At 38.0% G+C, this 27,704-nt stretch overlaps 5 protein-coding genes across 8 annotated transcripts; 2 read left to right on the plus strand and 3 right to left on the minus strand.

Moving 5' to 3' along the window:
• Positions 1-1,839: 1,839 nt before the first annotated feature.
• Positions 1,840-2,952, plus strand: LOC112187142 (uncharacterized protein At2g23090). Its single transcript, XM_024325798.2, has 3 exons — positions 1,840-2,000; positions 2,210-2,250; positions 2,573-2,952. The coding sequence occupies exons 1-3, from the start codon at positions 1,925-1,927 to the stop codon at positions 2,690-2,692; spliced, it is 237 nt and encodes a 78-aa protein (XP_024181566.1). The 5' UTR covers positions 1,840-1,924; the 3' UTR covers positions 2,693-2,952.
• Positions 2,953-3,402: 450 nt separating this feature from the next.
• On the minus strand, positions 3,403-7,198 carry LOC112187141 (casein kinase II subunit alpha-2). The gene is made up of 10 exons (XM_024325797.2): positions 6,818-7,198; positions 6,568-6,697; positions 6,266-6,460; positions 5,494-5,651; positions 5,038-5,128; positions 4,859-4,924; positions 4,422-4,504; positions 4,122-4,185; positions 3,899-3,967; positions 3,403-3,673 (listed from the first exon to the last, which is right to left on the minus strand). Exons 1-10 carry the CDS (start codon positions 7,087-7,089, stop codon positions 3,614-3,616), a joined length of 1,188 nt encoding a protein of 395 aa, XP_024181565.1. The 5' UTR covers positions 7,090-7,198; the 3' UTR covers positions 3,403-3,613.
• Positions 7,199-11,174: 3,976 nt separating this feature from the next.
• On the minus strand, positions 11,175-15,058 carry LOC112187094 (ribonuclease III domain-containing protein RNC1, chloroplastic). The gene is made up of 5 exons (XM_024325738.2): positions 14,081-15,058; positions 12,749-12,953; positions 12,144-12,344; positions 11,689-11,775; positions 11,175-11,557 (listed from the first exon to the last, which is right to left on the minus strand). Exons 1-5 carry the CDS (start codon positions 14,917-14,919, stop codon positions 11,234-11,236), a joined length of 1,656 nt encoding a protein of 551 aa, XP_024181506.1. The 5' UTR covers positions 14,920-15,058; the 3' UTR covers positions 11,175-11,233.
• Positions 15,059-19,863: 4,805 nt separating this feature from the next.
• On the plus strand, positions 19,864-22,921 carry LOC112189169 (BTB/POZ domain-containing protein SR1IP1). Of its 3 annotated transcripts, none has more exons than XM_024328437.2 (5): positions 19,864-20,406; positions 20,533-20,578; positions 20,777-21,391; positions 21,473-22,012; positions 22,180-22,921. In XM_024328437.2, the coding sequence occupies exons 1-5, from the start codon at positions 20,303-20,305 to the stop codon at positions 22,714-22,716; spliced, it is 1,842 nt and encodes a 613-aa protein (XP_024184205.1). In that variant the 5' UTR covers positions 19,864-20,302; the 3' UTR covers positions 22,717-22,921. The 3 variants fall into 3 exon arrangements, with proteins under 3 accessions (XP_024184205.1, XP_024184204.1, XP_024184206.1); XM_024328436.2 differs by having other exon boundaries at positions 19,866-20,406; positions 20,509-20,578; XM_024328438.2 differs by having other exon boundaries at positions 19,868-20,406; positions 20,522-20,578.
• Positions 22,922-24,489: 1,568 nt separating this feature from the next.
• LOC112188276 lies at positions 24,490-26,811 on the minus strand. Of its 2 annotated transcripts, XM_024327366.2 has the most exons (3): positions 26,426-26,811; positions 25,327-25,468; positions 24,490-25,216 (listed from the first exon to the last, which is right to left on the minus strand). In XM_024327366.2, the coding sequence occupies exons 2-3, from the start codon at positions 25,405-25,407 to the stop codon at positions 24,740-24,742; spliced, it is 558 nt and encodes a 185-aa protein (XP_024183134.1). In that variant the 5' UTR covers positions 25,408-25,468; positions 26,426-26,811; the 3' UTR covers positions 24,490-24,739. The 2 variants fall into 2 exon arrangements, with proteins under 2 accessions (XP_024183134.1, XP_040369773.1); XM_040513839.1 differs by lacking the exon at positions 26,426-26,811 and having other exon boundaries at positions 25,327-25,803.
• Positions 26,812-27,704: the final 893 nt, after the last annotated feature.

Genomic DNA, 27,704 nt, shown 5'->3' on the forward strand with positions numbered 1-27,704 from the left:
TGGTAACAGACACACATACACAATCGATTACAATGATAATTATTTTTTTGCTCGTGGTCATAACCATTTAAAGGTTTTTTGGTCTCATGGGGTAATGTGCGAATCATGTGAATGATACCTTGATGTAATGGGATATGGTAAGTGGATATCCAATTTTACAAAAATAGTGATCATAATCTCCACTAGAAGTCAATTCAACCTCATTAGATAAGCTCAAAGACAAGGTGAGGTATACTTGACTAAGCTTTGGCCCTCATATTCGTGACAATTTCTAACCTAACTTAATTATCCTTACGAATTTAAATATATTTGGTGGGGTGGTGCCATATAGAATTTTATGAAAAAGAAGTTTACCAAAATAGTAGTTCCGTCCCTAGATTTTAATCACATTATATAGTTCTTAACAGAATGATCTACATATAGACAAATGACTCCAGAGTCTTCAATAGAGGTTGAATATTCAACCCAAAAACTTAAGTTCCACGTTATGATTTTGATACATAATATATAGTGTGCAAAACGTTTTTTTAAATTTTTTTTTTTTTTACCATGGGGGATAAATAATAATAATTTATAAAGAACAAAGGGGATATATTAAATAGATTTTATGACAATTTTTTTTCAGTGAAAATAGATTTTGTGATATGATTGAGTATGGATATGAACGTTTTGCTCGTGACCATGTTGTATGATAGGCCAATTTGAATTAAAAACGAGGACCCAATTGCGCGAGTTGTGCTAATAGGCATGTCTTTGTTACAACAGTGTCATACCAACTAACCACGGAACCACCTAACATGATTAAATCTCATTAAAGGGGACTTTAATAATGTGTTTACAAAAGACGTTCTGTCTGTCTTCATCTATTCTCCTTCCTTTGTGTGTACGAATTTGCCGTAAACATTAGTCATAGGGGTATGGAGACTTCAAAGCGACATGTTAACAAGATTGGTCGATCTAATAAAAAGTACAGAACTTGAGATTGACAAAACCATAATCTAATGTGTATTGTGAGGGAAGTTTTTGTATTAGTGCAAGTCCCAAACGAGAGACAATGAAATAGGTGCGACAATCGAATGCATAGTCTAGAAGCCGTGGATGCTCAAATTAGTATGGAAGCCTATATGACTTTGACACGAATGCTTAATATTTATGAATATCTATGGCCTATGCATCTAGATGAGAGTGGGTGTTAGTCAAGCCTTAAGAACCATTTTACACTGACCAAGTTCACAAAACACCCCCAAAGACTACGATCACCCCGCCAAATACTACGAGTTGATCTGTTTAGCTGTTCACACAACACAAGATAGTAATTGGTGGGGTGATCATGTGTTAAGGGCCACTTTATGAGTTTGGTTTCCACATGCTTGGTAACAAAAGAGTCGTATTGTTAAAGCCGGTACTTAAGTGATTGATTGCGATTCCTTTAATTTTATATTACGTTAGTGAATTACAAATATGACACGCCAACAAACTGTAATTAATAATTTTTAAGGACAAGTGAAATTGGCACTAATTTTTTTCTTTTATAAATCTCATTAGGCTGTGTGTGTCTTCCTACAGTAGGGATGACATTTGTATCCATTGGGTATTACGCACCAGGTAGGAATCCAATAGGAATTCCGATTTATTCCTCGCCGGTCTCCAACGATCCAAAACAAAAGTCCACACGCAATGGGTATGGACATATTCATGGCTTTGTCGTACCCGCGTTGGGCCGAGAGCCCAAGACGCAATAAATTCCAAACAGTGTCGTTTCAACTACCCACCGGGAACTTTCCAAGGCTGACGTAATAAATTTAACCTCGGCTATAAATACACCGCATTATAATTGCCCCTCCCCTTCTTGCCCAAAGGCACACACAGCTGATTGCGAAATTAGGGTTTTCAGGTCCTCTTGTTCCTTGTTCGATTTCCAGCCATGGGAGGAGGCAACGGTCAAAAGGCCAAGATGGCGCGTGAGAAGAACTTGGAGAAGCAAAAAGCCGCTGGAAAGGGTAAAAATTTCGCTGCCTTTCATGTTTTTACAGATCAAATTTCTTGTTTAGCTGAAACTAGAGGAAAAAGATTGATCCTTTATGCTTAGGAGGTCGGTTTTTTAGTTTCTGGGGAGATTATGGCGTAGATCTAGCTGCTGCTGCTGGGTAATTTGATTTTTTTTGGTTGGTCAACTAATACAATTTGGTCAATTGTTTGATTTTCACAGGAAGCCAGCTTGAAAAAAACAAGAAAGCCATGTCAATCCAGGTGATTTTTTCCCTTGAGGCTTTTTTATATTATGTAAATTAGTTGATGACTAATTGTGGCCTTGTGGGCTTTATGTTTCACAGAAAGCTAGTGTGAGTTTAGGTGTTATCTGGATGAGTTTGAAATAACTACTTTTATGCTTAATGTCGAAATGGAAGAATTGAATTTGGGTAATCAAAGAATTTAAGATTTATGTAGTTGCAGCCAATTCAGCTACCCTGTGCTAGTTATAATGCATTAGCTAAGCTTTTAAGTAACAGAACCTGGTTATGAAATGCATTTTGTCCACCATATTCTTACGAGTGGAGAATTTTCAATGCAGTGCAAGGTGTGTATGCAAACATTCATGTGCACTACCTCGGAGGTGAAGTGCAGGGAGCATGCTGAAGCAAAGCATCCGAAGTCTGATGTGTATGCCTGTTTCCCTCATCTCAAGCCGTGAAGGAACAAACATCTGGCTGGAGAAGCAGTTGCTGGAACAGATTATTATCAATGTTATTCCGCTCTATGTATATTTTCTAGAATGATTCTCCCGAGTTGTTCTAGATCAATAGCTATTTAAGCAAGTGTTCATGTGTTGTGGGTGTGTTTGGGAGAGGTATCTCCTTGTTTAAGTGAAGCTTGGTCTTAATGATCATGACTGCTGGTGTTAATCTTCAAAAAGCCACTCTTTACATGAATTCATGGTTTGGTTTCACCATTTTTGCCTTTCTGCATATTTCGGATGGTTATGGTTGTGTTTCTGGAGCCACTGAAAGGCTCCACTCCTAGTCTACACAGGCTACTTCCATTGTTAGGAGAGTGTCAGCCATGTATGGTGGTATAAGATTCTCTTTTTATGTTTTGAAACTAAAATAAGTGAATCATAAACGGATGAGATTCATCTCTAGGTGCAACTTCTTCATTAACAGTGGTTGGATGACAAGAATTACTAGACTGCAGGCTGCATTTCAATAGGGTGCAGAGAGCACCAGCACCAGTAATTGAAAGGGGCCCCAATCCCAGAAGATCTAAAAGATGAGTGCTTGGGTCTATGAGTGCTTGGGTCTATATTGGTCACATTCAAGCTGCTCCAGTGCCAATATGAAGGTGGCAAGAGTGTGTGCAGATACCTTCTTCATACTTTTAAAAGACCATCAACAATAATATATATATAGGGAAAACATGCTTCGATACTTCATTTAATTATCTATGAAACAAAGCCAGTAACTGGAAGATCATACAGTAAAATCCAATCCCATTCAACAATCTCATTAACTTAACTGCCAACAATTGATAAATGCAACCAGTGATTATCAAGTATACAATACACTCCCAAGTAGCACAGACTCTAGTCCGTACATGGGACTTCATATTATCAAAGCTATTGTGTCCGCATCCTGCTGCTTTCTGCTGCCCTCACTTGGGAGAAATACGGATGGCCCTGCAAATAAGTCCAGCATGAAACGACTTTGTCATCCTCAGACACAATAACGGCAGAATTATCAACCTCAAAATAAAGCTTAAAGTTAAACTGATGTTGGGGAATAAACCGGGAAAATTATGGGGTGTCACAAAAACCCATATATCCAGCTTGACTTTAACATGAGTAAACACTTAAAATAGTAGCTTGACTATAACAAATTTAACACTAAAGATGTAGAATTACCATGGCTTCTTTTGCAGTTAGCCTGTCTTGATGATCATACCGAAGGAGTTTATCCAGAAAATCAATGGCCTGCATGTCAAATATCTTTGAATAAGTAATGGCAGTTGTAGGAGTTCTGATGTGTTGTGATATATAAATTTCTTTCAAGTGTAGATGTGTCAACTGAAAATAAATGTGAACAAACTAAAACAACTTTAAGAGCAAATGCTCATAGATAAGTGACCTCTGGTGAAACTAGATGCTGATTGTCTGCATTAATAAACTTTGACCATGGCTTCCTGCTGTGCCTGCAGTACAATGTACCAACATATCAATACACTTTCAAAGATCCAACTTATCACTTGGCAGGATTTTAATTATAAACTGCAGTATTTAGTATTTTTCTGTTAAATAAGTTAACCAGCAGCACTTACTTTGGCATGCTAAGATATGTCCATGAAGCATTCATTATAATGAAATTGACATTTTACAAGATAACAGAGAAAGTGATGTACTTAGAAGAAGAGATTAATGTTGAACATACCTCCCAACCAGCGCATCCAGTTGAGGATCAAGCTCTAAATGATATTTGTTCAGATACGCATTCAACTCATCAGTCCCAAGTACCTGAAGTGCATATGAAATGAAACTCATTAAACCAAATGGTATTGAGTAGAACAGTATATTTGTAAGACACCACCAGACCATAGATATATGTGTATGCATAGGTGAGGAGAAACTACCCCATATGATACATAACACACTCAAGTGACCCATGGGAATGTAAATAAGAAATAGTAGCCACGAGGGAATCCTTAAGTTTCTCTCTAAGAATCTGAACATTCATGTAGAAGTACTAAAAGTATAAACTGAAACCATTATTCGGTTCACCGTACATTCTATTTTGCTCAGGCAGCAATCTTATCTAATAGCTATAAGCATATTTTGTTATTTCACCCGAAAAAGTGTTACTAGCATTACCTTGGCAATTTTGACCAGCTGATCATGGTTGTCGTGACCATAAAAGAAAGGCTCCTTGCGAAATATCTAAACATATAACAAAAGAACCCGATTACAATCTTCTCTAAATACAAACACATTACAAATCAGAGTTTATGTAATCAAGAACAACAAAGAACTCTAAGCAGGAAAATTCTCACCATTCCAGCAAACATACAACCAAGGCTCCACATGTCCAAGGAATAGTCGTAATCTTGCAGATCAACTAGAAGTTCAGGACCTTTAAAGTATCTACAAAACAAGGAACAGTTTAAAATCATTCTACAAAAATGAATTTACAATTGAATGAGGCAATAGAACTAAATGGAAAGCTTAAAATTGAACAGCATTGAAGATGGATGATGAGTTATAGGTACTTTGCCATCTGTATTCTAGCATTTCTAATAGTGGCGCCTATGTTAACATTAGGCTACCCTCTGAATTGCAGATGCAAACTAGCATGCACAGGGTATTACGATTATGGGGATCCAATCCATGGTTTATGCAAGAAAATTTCAAAAATTTTCCACTCAAGCAATTCATGTTTCAATTTTCATCCACTAACATGCTTCGGTTGTGGGCCCTGACCAGAATAGACTGGTTCTGAGCATTATTACCTTGATGCCACACGGACATTATACTCCTTGCCTGGATGGTAAAATTCAGCAAGACCCCAGTCTATCAAGCGAAGTTTTCGCAACTCATGGTCTATCATAACATTGTGAGGCTTAACATCTCTATGCATTATTCCTTGTGAATGGCAGTAGTCCAATGCCTGCAACAAAAGATAATTGCGCTATTAAAATCCTCAAGTTCTTATGCAAAATTGGTCCAGACAAATATGCTGATCAAACATTGTAAGCATACATAACAGAAATCAAAGATGACTCCTTTGAAACAAGGAAGTAAGGTTGAGCTGACAATTTTTTTTTTCCTCTTGTTTAGAATAAGATTGTACCAAGCAATTAAGTTAATCAAGGTAGCACAGGTGTGAACTCCCAAGAAGCACCAAACCCTCAATAAATTCATAACAGAAAAATGGACCAAGAGCATATCAGAGTGGTTAAAAAAACCTTCACATGGAATGAAAGCACTTTAAGGTACATTTTGGACAAGATGATTTTCAAGGAAAAGTCTTGATTTCACCACAAAACCAGATTATCAAAAGCTTAATAAACAACTAGATTTAATTTATTTGAGATAACCATATAGTAATCCTAATGAAACATATTGTTCACAAAACCATGTGTTCTTGAAATAGTCATAAAAATAGTGATCCTCTGCTCGTGCAATTGACCATAACACAAACTACATCTATAATAGTTCCTCCTCGAGAGAAAGCAATAGCCATTCAAGAAGCATAGCATAAACCACATGCAATAACATTACCTTGAGGAGCTCATATATGTAGTAGCGAATGTCATAATCAGTCAGTGTGGGGTACAGAACTTTGAAATCTGTACTATTAACATACTCGAAAATCAAGCTCGGAGTTTTCGAGTGCTGATCTCGAACAATATCAAGAAGCTTGACCACATTTGGGCCCCCACAAAGGTTCTGCAGAATCTTAATCTCCCTCTTAATCTGCACAAAGACACCAATATCCAGATAAAAACTCCACAGACCATAAAGAATCAAACTTTAGCAATTGAATCAATAAAGAACCAGAACCCAAAACCCTAATCTTTTACCTTCTTCTTCTTCACAGGCTTGAGGATTTTGATTATGCATCGCTCATTGGTATTGACATTGATACCTTCAAAGACCTCGCTGTATTTCCCTCTCCCTACTTTCCTCACAACCTCATAATCATCTTGATCACTGCAAAAACCAACAATACAATAAATCCCTAATCTAGCTTCAGCTCAGCTCACAAAATCGGATTGAAAAAAAAATCGAGGGAATCAAATTAGGGTTCAGAGAATTAGGGTTTACTCTTACCCCCATTGGACGGTGAGGGACTCGTAGTCCCAGTACTCCTTGGGGCGGAGGACGTTGATGTCGGCGTAGACGCGAGCTTTGGACATGGCTGCTGCGAGATTGGGAGGCGAGATCTGAGTAGGCTTGGGTTTGGGCTGCTGCTCTGTAAGGCGAGGAGGGGTGCGCAGGTTAGGGAGATGCGCAACCGGCGCACGCCAGGTGAAGAGGGTGCACAGTAGCAGGAAACCGAGGTAATATTGGTGGTGGTGGTGGACTATTGTTATCGTGCGCATATATCACAAGGGCCAAACGACGACACCGTTAAAGCGAAACGACGACGCTCCATGGGTCGGTTGGGTTGGTTTTGCTATATTTGGCTGGCGGGGGAGCTTTCGGTTGGCTGTGGTGGGGGTCTGGGGGGTTTGGTGACGTGGAGAGATGTAAGTGGTGGTTTTGGTCTTCTGGTTTTGTTGTTTCTCTTGCCTTCCGTACAGGATCGACACCAGGGGGAGGGAAAGTGACCTTGGAAAAAGCAACACACGATTTAAATATAGGGGATGATGTTCCCATGTGACGTTGAAATTGTTTTACCAACAAATTTTACAACGGCACTTTAGGGTTTTAGGTAGTAGTTAATCTAATTCTTAACCTCTTTAGGTAGTGGTTAATTGACTAGGGAGTTATTTTCTAGAAACTTATTACCTTCGGGAAACATTTGTTTTACCTGTTCGATCTTTATGCACCGATCAGTCGATCACATGAAAGAAACGTTTTTTATACTTATTATTTTTGTCGGGACATAATCTCGGTTTTTACGTAAGAGAAATGTTTTGCGCACTTGTTATTTTTGTCCGAACTTGTGTCTCGTGTTTGCTTCTTTAGTCTTTATGTGTCGGTCACTTGAAAGAAGCGTTTTATACATTTATTATTATTGCTCGATTTATGCTTGGTTCTCATATTTGCATCTTTACTCTTCACGCACCAATCACGTTTTCGACGCTGTTATCTTTATCAGAAGACGTGCTTAGAATTATTAGTTTGAATTGAACGTTGCTCCATAGAAATGACGTGCGCGCCAATGGAAGACTGTTCAGATCAAATGGTTAAGGAATCTCTGATAGATATACAAAATCATGTGTAGTTTACAAATCTTTCGTACACATGACAAATGATGCGACACGAAAACAATCCATCCGCAAATTACCACCCATAGTAACTTAACATGATCCAGGATGAGTTGCAGCGTCATAACAATGATCATGCAAAAACACTTCTAGTGAGTGGCACCAATAGGACTGTAAAAGTAACATTGTGCTCCACCCGGCACCATTGTGCTCCAATTACATATTTATCATAGATCAGTGTTGTTATTGTCAGCTACCACAATGCAAGTACTTCTCTCTTTAGACTAGAAAGAAAAAAGGTTGAAGAAAGTGAAAACGAATGTGTTCCACCATGTATTGGATTGGAATATGAATCCTTTCCACCAAAGTATTCAAGATCACCACCTCCCAGTGGATTGGTCTTCACAACCATTAGTCTCTCGCCTCTGCTCCTTTGCGCAGGCCTCCACTCCTGTTGTGTAATTCTAGAATAAAGCCATACCACTGTGCCACATTGTTATCAGGAATTCTAAATAAAGCCGCCGACTGCACCGCATTGTTCACTAGAGGGAGGATTTGCTTGATCAACTGGCTTCAGCAGACTGTTATACATCATGTCGTATGATGGAGCTCACTCTCCACCTGCTGGTTTTGGTCTGATGCTTCTTTTGAATATTCTCTCTTCTGCTTTCTTTGCTCTGTAAGTCAGTCCTTTGTTTGTCATCAGCAATGTTTCAGCCATCACAAGGTCCTCAATAAGATAAAAACACACAAATAATAACTCATAACTAGTAATTACTATGGGGAAACAGGATTGGACTTTGCTATATTGAGTAGAGATGAAATCACATTGATGCACTGTATTTTGTCACCTGGATCTTTTGGCGAAGATATAATAGAATCGCTCTCATGGATTCTTAGAAGTTTGATGGATGCAAGGAAGAAAGCTATGTGCAAATCAGAGATTAAACAATACTCCAAGATGCAAGGCCTCAACAGATTATAAAACATCAACAAATAACTGTACATATATCAAAGAGAGTTGACATAACAATATCCATCCCCCAAACTTTATCTTTTGGTGGTTACAAGAATATGGGAACAGGATGGTATGGGCTAACCTAGTAAACTCAAACAATAAAGAGAAGCACAGCTAGCTACACAGCCTTCTCCATATGGTCTAATGTTGTGTTTTTGTCCTTTTTAGATCTATCAGTGGATTACATTCTCATCAGTTAGCAATATCCAGAATTCTACCAGTCATTTGCTAACATGACTTGATGTCTGCATTCACTCCCATAACCAATACACACCTGGTAAAACAGATGCACTAAAAGAGCAAAAGAGCATCTTCTGGGGACTGCAGATGAATAATTATTTGCAGGAATCTTCAAAAATCTAGATGATCAAACAAGACTTACTAAATATAGGATGACTAAATTGAAGTCCTGAAGACTTATAGTCACTCTAATGTACGAATATGACATGAACAGTCTATCCAAAAAGTCACTGCCATTCTAGTCTTCTATAATTGAATATCCAGGACTCGCACATTAACATGTAATGGTAAATTTAATTTTTGTAATTGTAAAAGCAATAACAGTCAGAACAAGACCAGTGCCTTCCATAAGCTCTCAGTCATCTACTCTTACATTCAGGGTTATGCAAAGGGTGTGCATACACTGCATTTTTATAAATTTTATGACCTTCCCAGACAAGATCCCTGGAGCAATGTTTGGAGAGTTTTATTCATTTTTATTGAAATGATTAACTGATATCAGTTGTAGAATGCAGCATCTTGCTAGTTAATTTGGAAAGAAGGATGAGGAAACTAATATAAAGTATACCTAATACCAGTCCTACCGGATGATTTTACACTTCACAAATATTAGGTCATAACACTTCATAAACATTGAAGATCCAACTAAGTACCATGCATTTCGTGGATAAACTCATAAAAGACAATGCAGTAGAACTCAGAAGCTATCCCATTCAAGAAGCTATAATGAAAACCAAATCACACTATCACAGCAAGCACATTGTCCTTAGCTGCAACTTCTCCTAAAAGGGAACTCAAAAGTCCTTAAACTGCCAACTTCTCATAAAAAGGAAATACCACATTCTGCAAGTCCAAAACATCACAGGCTCATGCCAATCACACCAACAGAGGCGACAATTCTTATCATTTAACATGCTTGGGATACAAGATCCATCATTTTCCTTAGTATCTTTCAAGAAATGTGGGTTCTTATTTGCAATGCTCAACATATATATCTTAACGATGCCTTACAAAAAAGGATACCAAAAACAATAATGCCCACACGTCAATATCTCCATGCATTCAATCTTAATTGTGAATTAAAACTAAAATAAGAACATATGAAACAGTAATTTTGGATCTGCAAACAAATAACCACTACAGTGGGTGGGAAGATCACTTTGTGGACAATGTACAGAGATGTGATACTAATTGAACACCGCAAAGGTTCTTCTGTTCTTGATTCTGAGACTGAATTACTGAGTTCACATACAAAGAAGAGCTTAAGATGCCTCTGATGAGATTTGACCATCATCAAGGAATGTTTCTTAGACCTGGATTCATTTTTTGAACATCAAAAGTTGAATCTGGGTCTATGAAACATTCCCTGATGATAGCCTATGGCACATCCAAGCCATCTGACAAGCTCATTTTTGGAGGCAGATCAGCAATTTAGTTTCAGAACCAAGAATTGAACATACCTCCAAGTAGTTCATTTAGTATTGATCTAGATCTCTGTGAACCGTCCAAAAAGTGACCTTCCCAACAACTGAAATGGTGAACCAAGATCCTTTAGCGCCCAGCCGCTAACAAAGAACGAAGCTTTCTTCAGCTGAAGATGGGTATTTAGGGTTCGCTTCCTTTCCCTAGTCTTAACCGTGTTACCAAACGTCTTGGATACGATTCACGGCAAGAAAACACGGTGGGCACCTTTTAGCCGAAAGTGTGTAAGGTCAAAATTCGTTAATCACAAAGGAGACGGATCGGAAAGGTTTACCATAACGGTAAATCTTAAAAGAAAGACGATAGAATCCGGACAAATTCTGCAACTGATAAAAAAGTCTTCTTGCTTTTTTCATTTTTGAAAGGGCAACTTCGTTTTCACATGAAAAGCAATCAGCACTGTTACACGTTTATATTGTTTATTCATGTTAAGCTAGCACCATCACTCATACTTCCCTGGAAGTATTTCCTTCCTGACATTCCTAAATAAGAATATAATGAAAAAAAGTTCAAGAAGACGAAAAAGAATGGTTTGCACCATGTATTGGGATTGCAGTAAGAATTCTTGTGTCTTCACACATTCACAGCTTTAGGTTGTGTTTGCTCAAAATCGAAAACCTCAAACATGAGGCGTCTTACATCTGGCTTCCCATATACAGTGTATGAGAGGCCATGAATGGCTTGCTGAATAGCAGTTGTGGCAGGATTCCTTAGTCTTCGGTTGTGCTCGTAGGCGTCCATAACCTGTTCGGAATAGATGATAAACTGATGGAGGCGCTTCTCCCTCAAATACCTTCCACAGAATTTGTTCATAAGAAGTCTGCGGTGTCTCTCTGCCAGCCACTTTCCAGGAGCATCTAAATGTTTCATCAGCAATCTTTCAGCCATCACAAGGTCCTAAGCAAGATATAAACCAACAATCACAGAACTGTCAACAACTATATTTAAGTAGTATGTGAAAGGAAAATATGGACTTTGCTAAACCATTGAGGTCAAATCAATTTCATTGATGAAATGTAACTTGGTACCTGGATTTTTTGGCCAACATATTCTAATCGCTCATAACAGAAACGAGGGTGCTCAAATTTGTGCTTCGATGGATGCAAGAAAGCAAGCTGTATGTAAATCAGAGATCAAACAATACATCAAGATACAGGACCTATAAATATGGGTATGCATAAATAGAGTTGTCTTGACTAACAAATTTATGCACAAACTACATCTTTGGATGGTTCTAAACACTTGGAAGGAATGATCTGCTCTGATGTAGCCAAGTGAACCCTAGTAAACTCTGAGTCTAAACAGAAACAAAATGCTAGCTAGACATGTGAACACGCAATATATATCTAGAAATTGTAGCAGAGTCTGGTTCCTTCATTACTTTTTTTTCCTCAGATTTATCTATTACATTACTGCCAGTTCAAATAAAATTTCAATCTTTGGGAAAATATATGTATAGAGATGGAGTGTAGCAAGGGATCACCTGTAGCCCAAGTCCAAGTTCGATGTTCCTTGCCTCAGTAATGTCTGGAATTCTATCTGTCATCTTTAAGGGATATCCCAATGCTCGCATGACTTGTGGTCTGCTCTCATAATCCCATATATTTCCTCTAAACCGATGCATACCTGGTGGAACACAAGCCCTAAAGAGCCTCGGATGTGCAAACAGAGCATCTTCTGGGGGCTGCAGAGGAGTATACACGTTATTTGCCGGAACCAAGCAACATTGAGAAGATAAATACATCTGGGTCCATATTTATCATATGGCAATAAAAATTGAAGCAATGAAAACTGAAATAGTCACTTTGAAATAAGATATGACATGAAAAATCTATCTAACAAGAGCATCCTAGAATTGCTTCAATATATATTCATCACTAGAAGTTTAACAATTGCTTAGTTCTAAATTATCTAGATATTCGGTACCCTCAGGGTTATGCATACAAAAGTGCACTTAAAAAACAGAATTTTTTTTCCCCCAGACTGTCTAAGACAAGATCCCAATGTTTGGGCTGTGTTTTCATTTTGTCTTTCTTGTCTATCAACATAAATTATTAACAGAAAAAAGAATGAAGATATAGAGCTTGCCCTGTAAACTGCAACATCTTGCCAGCTGAGCTTTTTGTCTTCAAATTCTACTGAAACATAATCAACATCTTCTAGTTGTCTCCGTAATCTTGGCTGGCAGTCCTCAGCTTCTGGGTCCATTCCAAATACTTCAAAAAGAACACGATATACTTCTGGCATACCAAAACACAAATATATCGCCCCAAACAATGCCCAGAATACACACCTGCCCAAAAAAGTAAAACAAAGAATGAAGCTCATATAATTTGATTAATTTCCAACACCAAGAAACCCTTAAATTGCATGATTTAAAAACAAAAAACAAAAACAAAGACAGTTATGTATTGCCAATGAATCTATCGTCTGGTTGGGAAGGTGATGAGATCTAAAAGTTCATTGGGAAGCAGGAGATAAGCTAATAGTAATATATATAAATAACTTCACTGCAAAAAATTGAAGTTACGTACAAGACCCTGAATTCGAGATAAGAAAGTGCCATACAGTTGGTATGCTTTGAACTTCCATTCTTAACCCAAGAAATGCTTCTCTATGTGTAAAATGTATATACTATTTAGCGAAAAACAGAGGCATGCAAAAAACACGAAGAAATTTGTTACCAAATAAGCCAGCCCCAAGCCCTATCCTGCCATCCATTCCTTTGGGAAGACTCTCCATCATGTGTACGGTTCATGATCTATTATCAGCATATCTGATGAATTGCTATCTCAAATGCACGTAATTTATTTTCAAATGCCATTACCTCCACTAATGTCCTGCTAACTACAATGCCTCAGACCAACCCTAGGATCTCACAACATATAAAGTGACTAATATAAGATACAAGCTTCAATGGAACCGAGCACCACAAATATGGCACTGCACAACATTATGGTTGTGCCTAATACTGAGCTGAGTCTTTCAAGTGTAGGCCTTATGTGCTCATTCTAATACATTAACTTAGTGACTTCAACTTCCATTGAAACACATAGAGTTCACTGATAAGCTCAACATAGAAGTTCTATTAAACTATTATCTTAAGATTCATGTATCAAACACTATGCAATAAAACATACAAGACTCCATTGAAGAAGCATAACTTTAGCTACGTTCTTCAGGTGTAAGCCTCATATGCCTCTCTTAATACACCAATTCAATGACTTCAACTTCCATTAAAACATATAGTGTACACTAAAAATGCTCAAGTCCTAAGCATGAACAGCATAAAGTATTCAACTAAGTACCATAAGTTCCAAAGATCAAAGAACATGCAATCATACTCAAAAGTCAAAACAATGCCATCAAAGAACCTCCACAGACACAAAAATAATCGAAAACGAAAAGCATTGAACTCACTTGACAGGCGGCTCTCTCTCCTTCCTCTGCAACTTGTCCATATCATCAAAAGGAAACACCAAGTTCTGCAAGCTAGCAGCCTTAATCCACCTGGGCAAGTACCTCTTCCCAATCAACGCAAACACCCTCTCCCTCATAGGACCAGGACTCTCCCTCGGATACCTCTGCAAGAAAAACTCAGCCAAACCCAACTCAAGCACATACTGCCCCAGAAACCACAGCCTCGAATGCGCAGACCGCACGTGCCGGGCATTAGTCCTCTCACAACTGGGATGCTGAAACGCCATGTACAGCAATGTATCAAACTGCTTAGCTGGGTTATCATCCCCTAACCTCTCAGAGGGCTCAAGTGGGTACCCAAGAGCTTGCTTAGCCTCAAGTAAGTACTCATCTATCCACGCCTTATCGGCATTGTTGAGTCGCGAAGAGGGTAAGCAAGAACTGAGCAAAGGAAAGGATTTGAGTGAGAGTTGTGGGCTGTTGAGGAACCTCTGAGCTAGTCTGTTGTCATCTAACGGTGGCCGCAGTATGAAACGTTTCGGGGGTACTTTTTTCTTGGGAGAAGTGACTCTTTTGCGCTCTGAGAGCTCCTTGAGGAGCCTCTGGGGACTGTTCTTGGGGAGCTCTTGTGGGTCGACTGCGACGGCGAGAACTCGGAAGTTTCGAGAATTGGGGTTGTGGGATTTGGGGGTTATGAGGCGGATTTGGGTTGGGAAAGGTGACAAGGAAGAAGAGAAAGAGTAAGTGTTGTAGGAGGAGGATGGGGTTGAGACCTGTGTGAAGGTTGAAGAGAGTTCCATGAGTGATAGTGTGTTTTGGGTATGGAAGGTTATGAGCATTAAGAGCCAATCAGTTGTGGGTTTGAGGTTGAATGAGGTCCGCCATTGATAGAGGGTTTTTGGGGAGATGAGATTTTTGCAGGGTTTTGGAGTTTGGATAAGGCGTTTGAGACTTTCCTGTTCGTTCTTTGTTGGATATTTTTCTTTTCTGATGCAGACATTTTGGGTATGAAGAGTGTCGTATAGAGATTTCCGGTGTCGTTGTTGGTATATCCGGATCGAGAGAGTGTTCAGTGCAGTGATATGCACTTTCACCAATAAGAATCAACGGCTGAACAATATTAAGTACATTTTTTTATTATTAAAAGAAAAAATATTGCCTATGTTGCCTGGGTGATGGGCAGCAACGTTATTGTCCAGGGTGTCTAGGGGATTTAACGGCGAAGGGCAGCGACAAGCTGATGGATTTGAGTCGGGGCCGATGTCGCTTGACCAGAGGATGGAGCGCGGACGAGCTGGGGGGTGTTGTGCGGTGGTGTGGTAGGACCGGAGATCGCCTGAGGGTGATAATTGGACGGCAGCGTCGCTGCGAATCACGGGTGTCAAATCAGACCGATTGGACCCGATCTTATCAGATCAGATCGATCCCTACCACTTTTGGATAAGGCGAAGTGGGCTTTGTCCTAGTATGCACACTTTGTGTGCCTTGACTGACCTTACGAGTCGGCGAGCTATTTGCTTGATCAAATGGACGCAACCTCCTAGTGGCAGAATGAAATTGAGTGTTGCCGGATTTGTTTTCGTGTGGTAACATAGTGGGAAAGCTACGCTATTTGTAATGATGTTTCTTCGTGATAGAGTTATTTTTCCGGTATGTCACCGCTATGTCAAAGCAAATGGAGTAGTCATTTGTGCTCTTTGCTAATTGGTGCTTGTTAAAATATATAGGTTTTGTGGAGAATCCTGATATTATTTCAGGATATTCTCTTATCTAGGGTTCAGGCCTCCTAGTGGCAGAATGAAATTGAGTGTTGCCGGATTTGTTTTCGTGTGGTAACATAGTGGGAAAGCTACGCTATAATTGTAATGATGCTTCTTCGTGATAGAGTTATTTTTCCGATATATCACCTCTATGTCAAAGCAAATGGAGTAGTCATTTGTGCTCTTTGCTAATTGGTGCTTGTTAAAATATATAGGTTTTGTGGAGAATCCTGATATTATTTCAGGATATTCTCTTATCTAGGGTTCAGGCCTCCTAGTGGCAGAATGAAATTGAGTGTTGCCGGATTTGTTTTCGTGTGGTAACATAGTGGGAAAGCTACGCTATAATTGTAATGATGCTTCTTCGTGATAGAGTTATTTTTCCGATATATCACCTCTATGTCAAAGCAAATGGAGTAGTCATTTGTGCTCTTTGCTAATTGGTGCTTGTTAAAATATATAGGTTTTGTGGAGAATCCTGATATTATTTCAGGATATTTTCTTATCTAGGGTTCAGGCTTTACGTCCCCCCCCCCTCTTGTATTCTGTAATTTCATTCATCAAGGCTTGAGGGCAACCGTACCAACCCTTTTAATATATATATATATATATATATATATATATATATATATATTGCGTGTAAATATCAACGGATGATATTTGTTGCATCTGTTGATACACTTACACCTCGGTGCATAAAAACAATTTTTCAGTTTCACAACATTGAGTATACTTAGCCCAACATAGAGATAGACTAATTTGATACAAACTAACAAAAGTTTGATATAGAAATAGAGTATTCTCAAACTAGTCTAACAATACATGGAGTGTGTGTACTTCTAAATTGAATTAGTATATTTATTTGATGTATCGGTACATTCTTGTAGATGAACTTTTGTTTTGGAGTGATTATTTCTGCTGAACAGAGCCAAAGTCTCATCCTTTCGGGTAACATGTCTCTGTAAAGGTATAGTGTAGGAAATTCGGAAATTATTACCAAATTTTGAATGGCTATATGTCGCTATATCAACTTAATATTTCACCACCTATGCTTTAAGTCATCTGTTAGGCCTTTTATCAAATAGTTGTTGTTCAACCTCTTAAAGAGAAAAACTGAAAAAGCTCGGAGCAATGACCTAAATTTGATAGAAATCAATTGGCTTTAGTAACCCTTTAGGTATTATGCAGAAATCTTCCACGAATTGACCCCTATGTCATATCAGCATTATGAGTTTACGACTTGATGAATACTGACTTAAATTTTCTGGTGGATGCTCGGTTGGTGCCAATATGTTTCTGTACCAATATTAGTACATGAATTCATCATTTTCCTGATCATTTATTGAGTCAAATCTCTTTCTGTTTGGAGGGTTCATCACTTCATCCACACCCACATGTGTAATGGGGCAGTCTCCTATATATGGTCTCACTCAGAATTAATGGTTTTTGCTTTATATGGATCGTCTTCATCTGCCAGAGGACAAATTTGGTAATGTGAGGTACAAATCAAAACCCAGCAGCGGGAGCCTTAAACACGGTGATGCTTCAGAAAATTCCTCTGTACATTTCGTACATATTATCACTTCTACTGATAGCTATAGCTAGCTAGGGAGATGCTCAACTCTGAAATATGGCTTTATTTCCTTTCACGCAGTTGTGTCTAGGATGGACAGAGTAAAAGAGACTTGCTTACCACCGCTGTGAATTCTTTTGACAGTTTACATTCTTGCCGACGATGCGAGATTTAGAAAGTTAGGCATTAGCCTTCAAGTCCAGTTTGCCTGCTTTGCTTTATTGATTTAGGTCCATTGACTAATTAATATGTACGCCAAGCTGTTCCTTGTCTCAGTTTTCTTGCAAGACCGGTCTTACCCTTTTTCAAGGGCCTATATTCTTTTGTCATCCCTAATTTTGCATGTAAGATATATACCGTTGTCATTTACCAGCTTTAGAATCCAGAAATATTTCAAAACATGAAGGGACTACATGGATTGGATAGTATTAATCAAGCAATCAAACTATTTTTTTGAAGCAGCAATCAAACTATTAGTGTAAAGAGAATGTGAGGTTTCTGTGACTTATGTATACACTTATTTTCTGTTCTTTTCTGTGAGCAGAATATAAGAAGGGCAATCTATTTTTTAATCCTCTCTTCACTATCACCTTTTAAATTGAATATTTGATCCATGTTCTTGAAGTTCATGTAATACCCTATAAGATATATCTCAATGAAGGTTCTGTTAGCTGTTCATTTGCATTTGGCTTTATACATGAAGTTCCAAATTCACGAATTTGTTTTTGCAAAAAAGATGAAGGAAGATAGCAACCGATCAGCCTAAACATTTGTTTATGTGTCTGTGACAGAGTCGTATACTGCCAGTTAAAGCAGAGCATTCATCACATTCTAGCTCATTGACTCCAACGTTCAACTCTTCTGGTGGCTCCTAGGGTGAGCCCTTATGTTACTGCATCAGTTAGTATCAGATCCCATCCATTTTCCTAATCAATAATTGAGTGAATTGAGTCGGATCTTTTTCTGAATTTGAAGGTTTCATTTACACCATCACATGGGATGGGGCAGTCATTTATATATGGTCTTACTCAGACTCAATGGTGTTCCTTTTCATTGTGGCTTAAACGTGTAAAGCATATTCAACTAATCAAGTAAGGGCACAGCACGGTATAACGCTCAGAGAGTCGGAGGACAGGTTGGTTCATAAGGTACAAATCAAAACCCAGCAGGAATCTTATAAACCGTGAAGCTATCTGAAAATTATTGCCTTAGATAGTACTATCTATTCAAATGATCAAATTTACTAGCTAATAGCTAGCTAGCTAGGAGATGCTGAGTCTGCAAAATAAAGCCTTTATTCTTCTCCATGTGCCCAACTGTCCCATGCCAAACCATATGTCGACATGACCAATTTCAAAGAGAAAAATTGTATGACAACGGTGAAATGCCTTGGTGGTGACAACTGACAAATTCCTGGCTCCGTGGTATGTAAATTGAATACTTTTGTTAGTAGATCATACCCTTTTATCTTTCTAAGGCATCAGAAGTTCCACCGTTAAAATGTAGTAACCATACTGTTATCTGATAATCTGATATTATGATTTCAAATTTTCTGGCTAGTACAAATAAAAGAAAACAAGAAAGGTAGGAGCCTAGAGGCCAGGGATTGATAGTCTGATAGCTAAGAATGCCAAACAAATACAAGCGGGTAGCAGCTGGGCATAGTCTGATTGATGGGCCACCAAGAACTTTATTTTCGCATTATTTCATATCTTATCTAATCCAAAGAATGACAAGTCACAAAATTATTTCATATAGTGATGAGATCAAGTGACCGGTTTCTGCCTAATGATCCATCACCATGGTGAAGGGCCCTTCATTTTTCTTGACGTGAAGGCACATTCTGCATGGAGCCCTTTGATGTCTACAGGTGCTACTGTTTTTTTAAGTTCTGAAGCATCATTTATTTCAGAGAAATCTGTCAAGTCATTCTCTTTGTTTGTTTAATTCATGAAAAATAATTTTAAAAAAACTCCTGGTTTTCGTGGTTTTAGCTCCTTATAGGTAGGTGATGATGGGGACAGAGTCATTTTTTCTCAGATGCATTGGTAAAACTTGCCATTGTTTCTCAGATGGTTTTGTTCAGGAATTACACGCTTTGATAGTGAGGCTCAAATCAAAGCCTTTGCTTAGCTTGGACAGTGTTGGATCCTACAAAAGAACGAGTAAAGAACGTACTGAGACAAAATGTTAGGCAAGTGGTCCTTGATTCATATTATGGAAGGCATGAATATTAGCCTCAGCTCTGGTTCTAGGATTGGGGAGTGAAAAAAACTCATAGAATGTAAGAACAAGATGGTTTACCCTTTTGTGGATGGGAATGTTTCTTTCTTCCCACGTGGAGATTGAACCTTTAGGTTTTTAGACTCCACTTATAACACTATGCAACAATCTCAACCTCTCAACCCAACTTTCCCACACCACACACTATAATCCAGTAATCTACTACACCTTTTGTATTTTTCTTCTCCCATGTCCCCTGCCAATAATATCACAAATGCCCTTCTGTGCTTACCCTTGAAATTTGAATTCATTCTAATGCTCGAGGCCATTTTCGGTAAACAGATTAAAATGTGATGATTACTTGTGAGGCTGAAGACGGATAATGCTTTCACTAGAGCAATATTGAGAGCTTGAGCTAGCTTCAGTTCCCATTCCTTTCGTTATTGTGGAATGATGGTATGGTCGAGCTAGATAGCAAGTTGAGCTGCTTATATAATTCGAGGTTAGAATAAGAGGCAAATAGAAACAAAAATGTACCATGGATTCTGTACGTGCTACTGAGCCTAGTGTTTAGTAAGACTGTAGCTCAATCTCTCTCTCTGCTATTATTTTTCTTTCACTATATGATGGAGGACTGAACATGATAAAGATCTCACACACACTGCCATGGCGGATATTGATCATGGGGAGAAAAGTACTGCACCCACCACCACTGCCAATATGTCGAAGAAGGAGCTTCTCTCTACGGCCTTGAAGCGAACCAGTGAATGGTTTGCTTCGTGTCTTTTCTTTTCACAAATCTGATCAAATATACATGCCTTAGATTTGTCCCTTGTAATTCCAATTGTTTGACGATATCTTGAAACTTACAGGATTTTTTCTCAGGAGATTCCCAGTGATGTTAGCGTTCGTGTTGGAGAAGCTTCCTTCTCATTGCACAAGGTAACTTAATTATTGAGTTGCATTTCCAGTTATCAAATTAGGAGTACATCTAGTGAATATGGACATAATAACTATGTCAGCTAGTTTTTAACCAAATTTTGTTGATCTACTTTTTTATTAAATCAAGAATTTATGATATACTGCATAAAAATTGAAGTCACTTGAATTGGATGCTAACACAATCTACCACAATTGCAGTTTCCTTTAGTTTCAAAGTGTGGATACATTAGGAAACTGGTGTCTGAATCTACTGATGCTGATATATCTGTCATTGAACTACCTGATGTTCCGGGAGGAGCAGAAGCATTTGAGCTTGCAGCTAAATTCTGCTATGGTATAAATTTTGAGATAAGCACAGAAAACATTGCAATGCTTCGTTGCGTGTCAGAGTACCTTCTCATGACTGAGGAGTATGCAGTTGGAAACCTTGTGGGAAGAACTGATGCATACCTGAATGAAGTGGCACTTAAAAGCCTTGCAGGCGCAGTTTCAGTTTTGCACATGTCAGAAAGCTTCCTCCCAATTGCGGAGAAAGTGAAGTTAGTGAGCCGATGCATTGATGCAATTGCTTACATTACCTGCAAAGACAGCCAGTTCTGTTTGTCTAGTAGGACTGATAGTGGCCATGAGAGTCTAAGCTCTTCAGCGGTGTATCAAACGAAACCTGTTGTTGATTGGTGGGCTGAAGATTTAACTGTCCTTAGAATTGATACCTTCCAAAGAGTTCTGATTGCAATGATGGCAAGAGGGTTTAAGCAATTCGCTCTTGGACCAATACTCATGCTCTATGCACAGAAATCTCTAAGAGGTTTGGTGAGATCTCACTCCAGAATACTACTTTTTTCAGTTTAGTATTAAAAAATTTCTATCTAAATGATATTTCTTCTGGTATAGGAAACATTTGGAAAGGGAAGGAAGAAAATCGAGCCACGACAAGAGCATGAGAAGAGAGTTGTCTTGGAAACAATTGTGAGTCTTTTGCCAAGGGAGAAGAATACAATGTCAGTTAGCTTTCTTTCTATGCTGCTTCGTGCTGCAAAAAATCTAGAAACAACAGTTGCTTGTCAGCTAGATTTGGAGAAGAGAATGGGATTGCAATTGGCTCAGGCTGTCTTGGATGATCTCTTGATTCCCTCTTATTCCTTTACCGGGGACACATTGCTTGATGTGGATACTGTGCAAAGGATTATGATGAATTACCTAGAGTATTATACGGATAGGAACCATTTGAGCTTCAGTGCAGACGATGAGTATGTTTCTCCTCCACTAAGTGACTTGGAACGAGTTGGAAAGTTAATGGAGAACTACCTTGCCGAAATAGCAACTGATCGGAACTTATCTGTTTCAAAGTTCATTGGCATTGCTGAACTTATTCCAGAACAGTCAAGGATAACCGAAGATGGGATGTACAGAGCAGTTGATATCTACCTAAAGGTGCACATTCTTGTGTATAACTTTCTTAACAGTCACTTTTGAAAGGGAAATTTCGTCTCATAAAACAGCTTTGTTGAACCTTGTTATCCTGTTGTTAAAGGTTCATTTAACCTGCTTTAGGATATTGAAATTGTCATTGAGTTCATACATCTGTCTACATTTTACAGGCACATCCTAGTCTAAGTGATATGGAGAAAAAGAAAGTCTGTAGTGTGATGGATTGCCAGAAGCTTTCACGTGAGGCCTGTGCTCACGCTGCTCAGAATGACCGGCTTCCTGTTCAAACTGTTGTCCAAGTGCTCTACTACGAGCAGCAGCGCCTTCGAGATGTCATGGATGGTAGTCTCATTGGTGGTGAATCATCCGTACTTCCTTCCAAAGTAAACAACTTGTACTCCACTGATCTCCACCGCCATGTTCCCGATGAGCTTTCCATGTTGCGTAGACAAAATGAGGAGCTGAAAATAGAGTTGTTGAAGATGAAAATGAAGCTGAAAGAAATTGAAACATCTACTATGAGGACAGTAACAAGCAGTCCAATGGGAAACATTTCAACATCTAGTGATAAGCCTCCTCTGCCTCGAAAATCATTTATCAACTCGGTTTCAAAAAGACTTGGGAAACTTTCTCCATTTGGAGTGACACCTCCCAATCCCAAAGCCCGTGCAAGACCTGCCAAAGATCGGCGGCATTCAATTTCTTGAAGCCATTGCTTTGTCACTGAGCAATATCACACTTCATGAGGATCCAGTGCCTTAGTTGCTTTCTTACCTTCAATCTATTTACTTTGTTCTTTACCATGTTTCTGCGTGTGTAATGTCCTTGTATATATCAATGTCTCTATGTTTTCGAATAAGATTACATAATTCCAAAGCATTGAGTATAAAACTTGGATTGCTCTATTTTTCATTGATGTTTCTTTCTAGACAACAGGTAAGCACATTTATGATTTAGTGCTACTATGATAAAATACATGAGTTGTTGATCCAGTTTCCCTGAGATAAATAATTTGGGCACCCTTCTGTCAAAAAAATAATTAAAAGAGTTACTTCTGCTTGTAATTCATATGCAGTGCTTAATGTAAAACTATACATTCTAGGCCCAGAGGAGCTGCAATACCAGACTGTAGTCTATAGCTGTTTGTGGGGTCTGAATGTAAATGATTAAACCTTTTGTGATAAAGGGCCTTTGATAAAGTTAAAGACCGACTCTAGAGACAGACTAGCAGTGTAGCCTGTTGATAATGGCAGAGGTAATTATATATCAGGGAATCCAAAAGATGAAGCACATGCTTTCAGTTTCAAATATATATGATGACGCTTTGAAAGTAATCATGATCTTTCTGGAATATAAATTAGCGTGGCATTATTGTTTGCTTAGAGGCCTTAATTGGTTGAAATGCCTATTCATGCTCTACTTCTGATTTGAACACAATAAAACTTTTTAGTCAATTAGAACCTATAACTCAAATCCATGATGTAACATCACTCATAAGTCAGACTTTATCAGTTTCTGACTTTCATCAGGCTCTAGATTCCTCAGACTTCAACTTTCCTATAGATGATTCTGAGCTCAACAACATGAAAAGTTACTAACAGAACAAACTACATTTGTTCTCTGCTTGCTGTCATTATGGATAAATCATAACCGCATTGCAGAAATGAACTGTATGTTTAAGACTATTCCTCTGAGAACCTTTCTTACCTGAACAATTTTTGCATAATTAGTGCTAGCTTAATATACATTAGTTATTCGACAATTACGTGAAAGCTTAAGCTTTTGGGGCCAATGTTTGCACAAGGTATTGAGTTTCAATCCTCCAGGCTCCAAGAACCAACTCACAATTTTCCGCCCATATCTATCTACCTTTTATTTCTCTTCAGATTACCGTTATATGTCTTCCCCTCTATGTTCATGAGCCATGATACTAGCTTAATATACATTGTTGCCGGTTGTGGTTGATATTTGGACAGCTGAAACGCTTAGGACCAGAATTGAAAGTTAACAAAGTTCTTGCAAAATATATGAGCTTGTGTTTTATAAAGGTGTTGTTCCTCGTGTCTTGATAGCAAATGAAAAAGTTTGACAAGATAATTATCTTTTGACAGCAAGATATTGATGAAGAGATAACTTCTCTTACACTTGACAGCCTTTAGCTACAAGACAATTTTATTTTGTCTTCATAAGCTGTTTGCACACATCACATTGAGATGAAAAGATTCTTATCTTAAGAGACAATGAAACTTCTTGTTGGTATACAACTGAAATTGTCTTTGAGTCATGATAGACATCCACTGCTACTTGTTTGTGCATGAGAGATTCTTCTCTTCAATCTTTTTTTATTAGTTTATCTTGTCAACTTTATTGCATCATATTCATTGCATCTAGGCCTTCTTTGAAAGTGCTTATGTAAGAAGCACTTATTGTTTGAGTAATGCTAGTGTTAGAAGAACACGAGAATAATGTAGTGTAGCATATGTGGATCAGTGGATGTGCTTCCATAACTCAGAAAACACACTTTTAATCTATTAATCTAAAACCCTCTTTCGCTCCTCTAGAAACAAGAACAAAGCAAGGGAGACAAATTACTAATCTTTATACAAAACTTCATCCATCATCACACTAGAAATCCACTAACTTAGAATCCACAACATCCATCACAAATTAGTCAATAAGAAGAGGTCTAAAATCACATCATATCAACCTATAAGATCATGATACTTTGGATCAAGTCATGTTCAAGCTCAAAACTTGGAAAAGCCAAGGAGGCAGTTTGAGCCTCTCATCCTGTCTCAATTGCTCTTCACACCCACCCAATTGCTCTTTACTCCTCCTCTGATAATGAGTCCTTGAACCTGTCCTGTTCACATGGCTTGATCCAGTAGAAGAAGAAGAGAAACTTGGCCCTGAATCTGAAGTTAGTTGTGCTTCTGATTTCTTCCTTCTGCTTTTGTTGTATCTTGTGGGTCCCAGAGTCAACTCAATCTCACTCTCATCTATGACCTCCAACTCTTCTGCTGCTGCTGCTTCTGCAGGCTGTTCTAAATCTAGCTTTCTTTGCAGCTCATAATTCAGTTGGTGACTGAAACTGATTTCATTCTGTAAATCCCAACTCTCTCTCTTGTTTCCTTTAGGCCTGCTTTTACCTATTGAACTGTTCATCAATAACTTCTGGATATGGTATAGCCTATGAAGTTCATATACCTGCAACACCATGAATGCTACAGAAAATCAATATTCATTAACCACTGTACATATACAGTGAAAAAAGAAGAAGATGAACAGTAGAAAAGCTAGTGAGAATTATGTATTACCTGCTCCTTGAATGTTTCTTCGTGCTTTAAAATGGCCATTCTCATGCACTCCTTATCATATGGATTAAGAAGCTTCTCCATTGAAGCTTAATTAACTTGGCTTGCTGTACTACCTGAACTCTATCTGACAATGGTCTATCAGCTGCCAAATGAAGAAAAGTAGGAAAAGCTTAAGACAGCTTACCATCAATATTGTTTTTGGTTTATATTCTTGCCTAGAAGCAAAGAGAGACGGAGAGTAATATATACTGGCATAATTAATGAGTTTGAAACAGATCATTACAAATGGATGATCATGGAAAACTGCCTTTTAGCAGATAGCTTGTCTGCTTCTAACAGTTCTGGACCACAGTAATAATGTCTTATACAAAATATCTTCCAGTACAGTACTACCCTATAATATGTGGCTAATTCTTAGTAGTATTGTTCAGGTCCTCATGATCTTGCTTACATCTCGCTACCCACTTTGGACATTCATTTTGTTTCTTTCCCCCCAAGATAATATTTTAACAAGTAATTGAACATTCTTTTCTGATTGTATTCCCCTACTTTCCGGAGATGGTGTCATGTACAGTTAGAAATATATTGATTGATAATTATTTGGAAACCACATTTCTAAACCTGGCCTTACTATTATACAGCCTTTTCTCATACATTGAGATCACAATTTCCAGTATAGGTCAATTTGTCTTATTTGTGCAGCTTAATTGTCAACTTGGAAGAAAAATAGTCCCTTCCTTTGTTGTCAAAGTAAGCTCACATTCTCATTAAGAAAAGAACTACAATATTACTGTCTTGTCATGTCATTGCCTTATCTGCATAGATATAGCAGATACTGGTTTCAAAATCTGAGAATTTTAACACACAGATTTCCTGTAGTCATTAAAGAACTGCAAACTGAAACCTTTCGAAAAACAGGCTTATAGATCAAAACCCAAATCTCAGAACTAATCAAATTCCAAAACTTTCAAAACCCAAATGAAATGCATGATTTTGCATATCTAAGACTTCAACTTGAAAATCAAGACAGCACACACACAAGTAGAATTTAAACAATGAAGTCACAAATAAAGAGAACATTCAAGTTTGAATTTCTGACCTGAAGTAAGAGATTCAAAGTCTTCAGAGCTGTTGAGAAGATTACAGCTTGTGTTCCTTTTGAATAAGAAGGAGGAGGAGAAGAAGAAGAAGCAAAAACCCAAAAAGAGAAAAAGGAAAGTAGTGTTTCAAGTATAGGCAACAGCGCGCTTTGTTTGATGGAATATGATCTAGCTTGCCTTCACATTCCCCATCAGTATATACTGCAAGCAACACATCATAGATATAAAATAATATAACTTGGAAGAATTTAAGAATCTCTCTTTCACACAGAAACCAAAGTGTTTGTTGATGTTGTTTCTGTTTGACTTGGGGGTTTGGAGCATGCCAAACCAACTCTGAAATCCCAGTGCTCTAAGCCAATGTGATTCAAGGTTTGTGAAAGAGGTGCCTAGCTCAGACAAGTCCAGCAAAGCCAATATATTTAAAGCACTAAAGAAACTTAATTAAGATTATATTTTAACTGTATGCATTAGTGTATAATTGTTAAGGATGATCACAAGGTACATTGCTCAACTCAAGACAATGATTAGAATAACAGCCTAGTGAATCACATGCACCCAAGAATTATATATCCCTAACAACAGTTGTCTTGGTTTTAGATATTGATTTCTATAATTTGTACAACAGTACATACGAGGCATGCTAATTAAGTAATTATATGAAAATTAGCTCTTTGCCAAAAAAAATATAAAATGATAGATATAGTGGCAAGGCCTGGCCCGCCGACAAATAGATCAGGACGTTACAATAAGTGGGTACCTTTGAAACAGCATCAAACAAGCCTAGACTGTCCAGATTCCAGAGGATCTAAAAATCCAATTACACATACAGAGGATCAATTGGGATTTTCTCTCTTTAGTGTTATCCTAGATTTTCTCATTTCTTTATTTCAATTGAAGAAGTAAAGTTTAAGAAATCACGCATTCTTTGTATGCGTACATTGTAATGTTAGATCATGGTGGGTTGTGATGAGTTGTTAATATTCTTTCAAAATGCTCGTTTCACAATAATAAACAGAAAAATAGTTGGGAGAATCCAACTATATCTCTAATAAAGTTTGTTAATAGTATGTAAAAATGTAACGAATTAATAGGGACCTCCTCAAGAAAGAAAAATGAAGATCCGGAGCGGGAAACTATAACACTCCCGACCAATAAGTCTAAACAAAAAACAGTTAAGTAGTAAAGTAAAACTAACAAAACTAAAATTAGGTGAATCGGCAGAATTTGAAAAGATAGGATTCCATTTATCGAAATTAAATAGTTAAGTGATACATT

This window comes from Rosa chinensis, chromosome 2 (genome assembly GCF_002994745.2).
Source record: "Rosa chinensis cultivar Old Blush chromosome 2, RchiOBHm-V2, whole genome shotgun sequence".
Lineage (NCBI taxonomy): Eukaryota > Viridiplantae > Streptophyta > Magnoliopsida > Rosales > Rosaceae > Rosa > Rosa chinensis.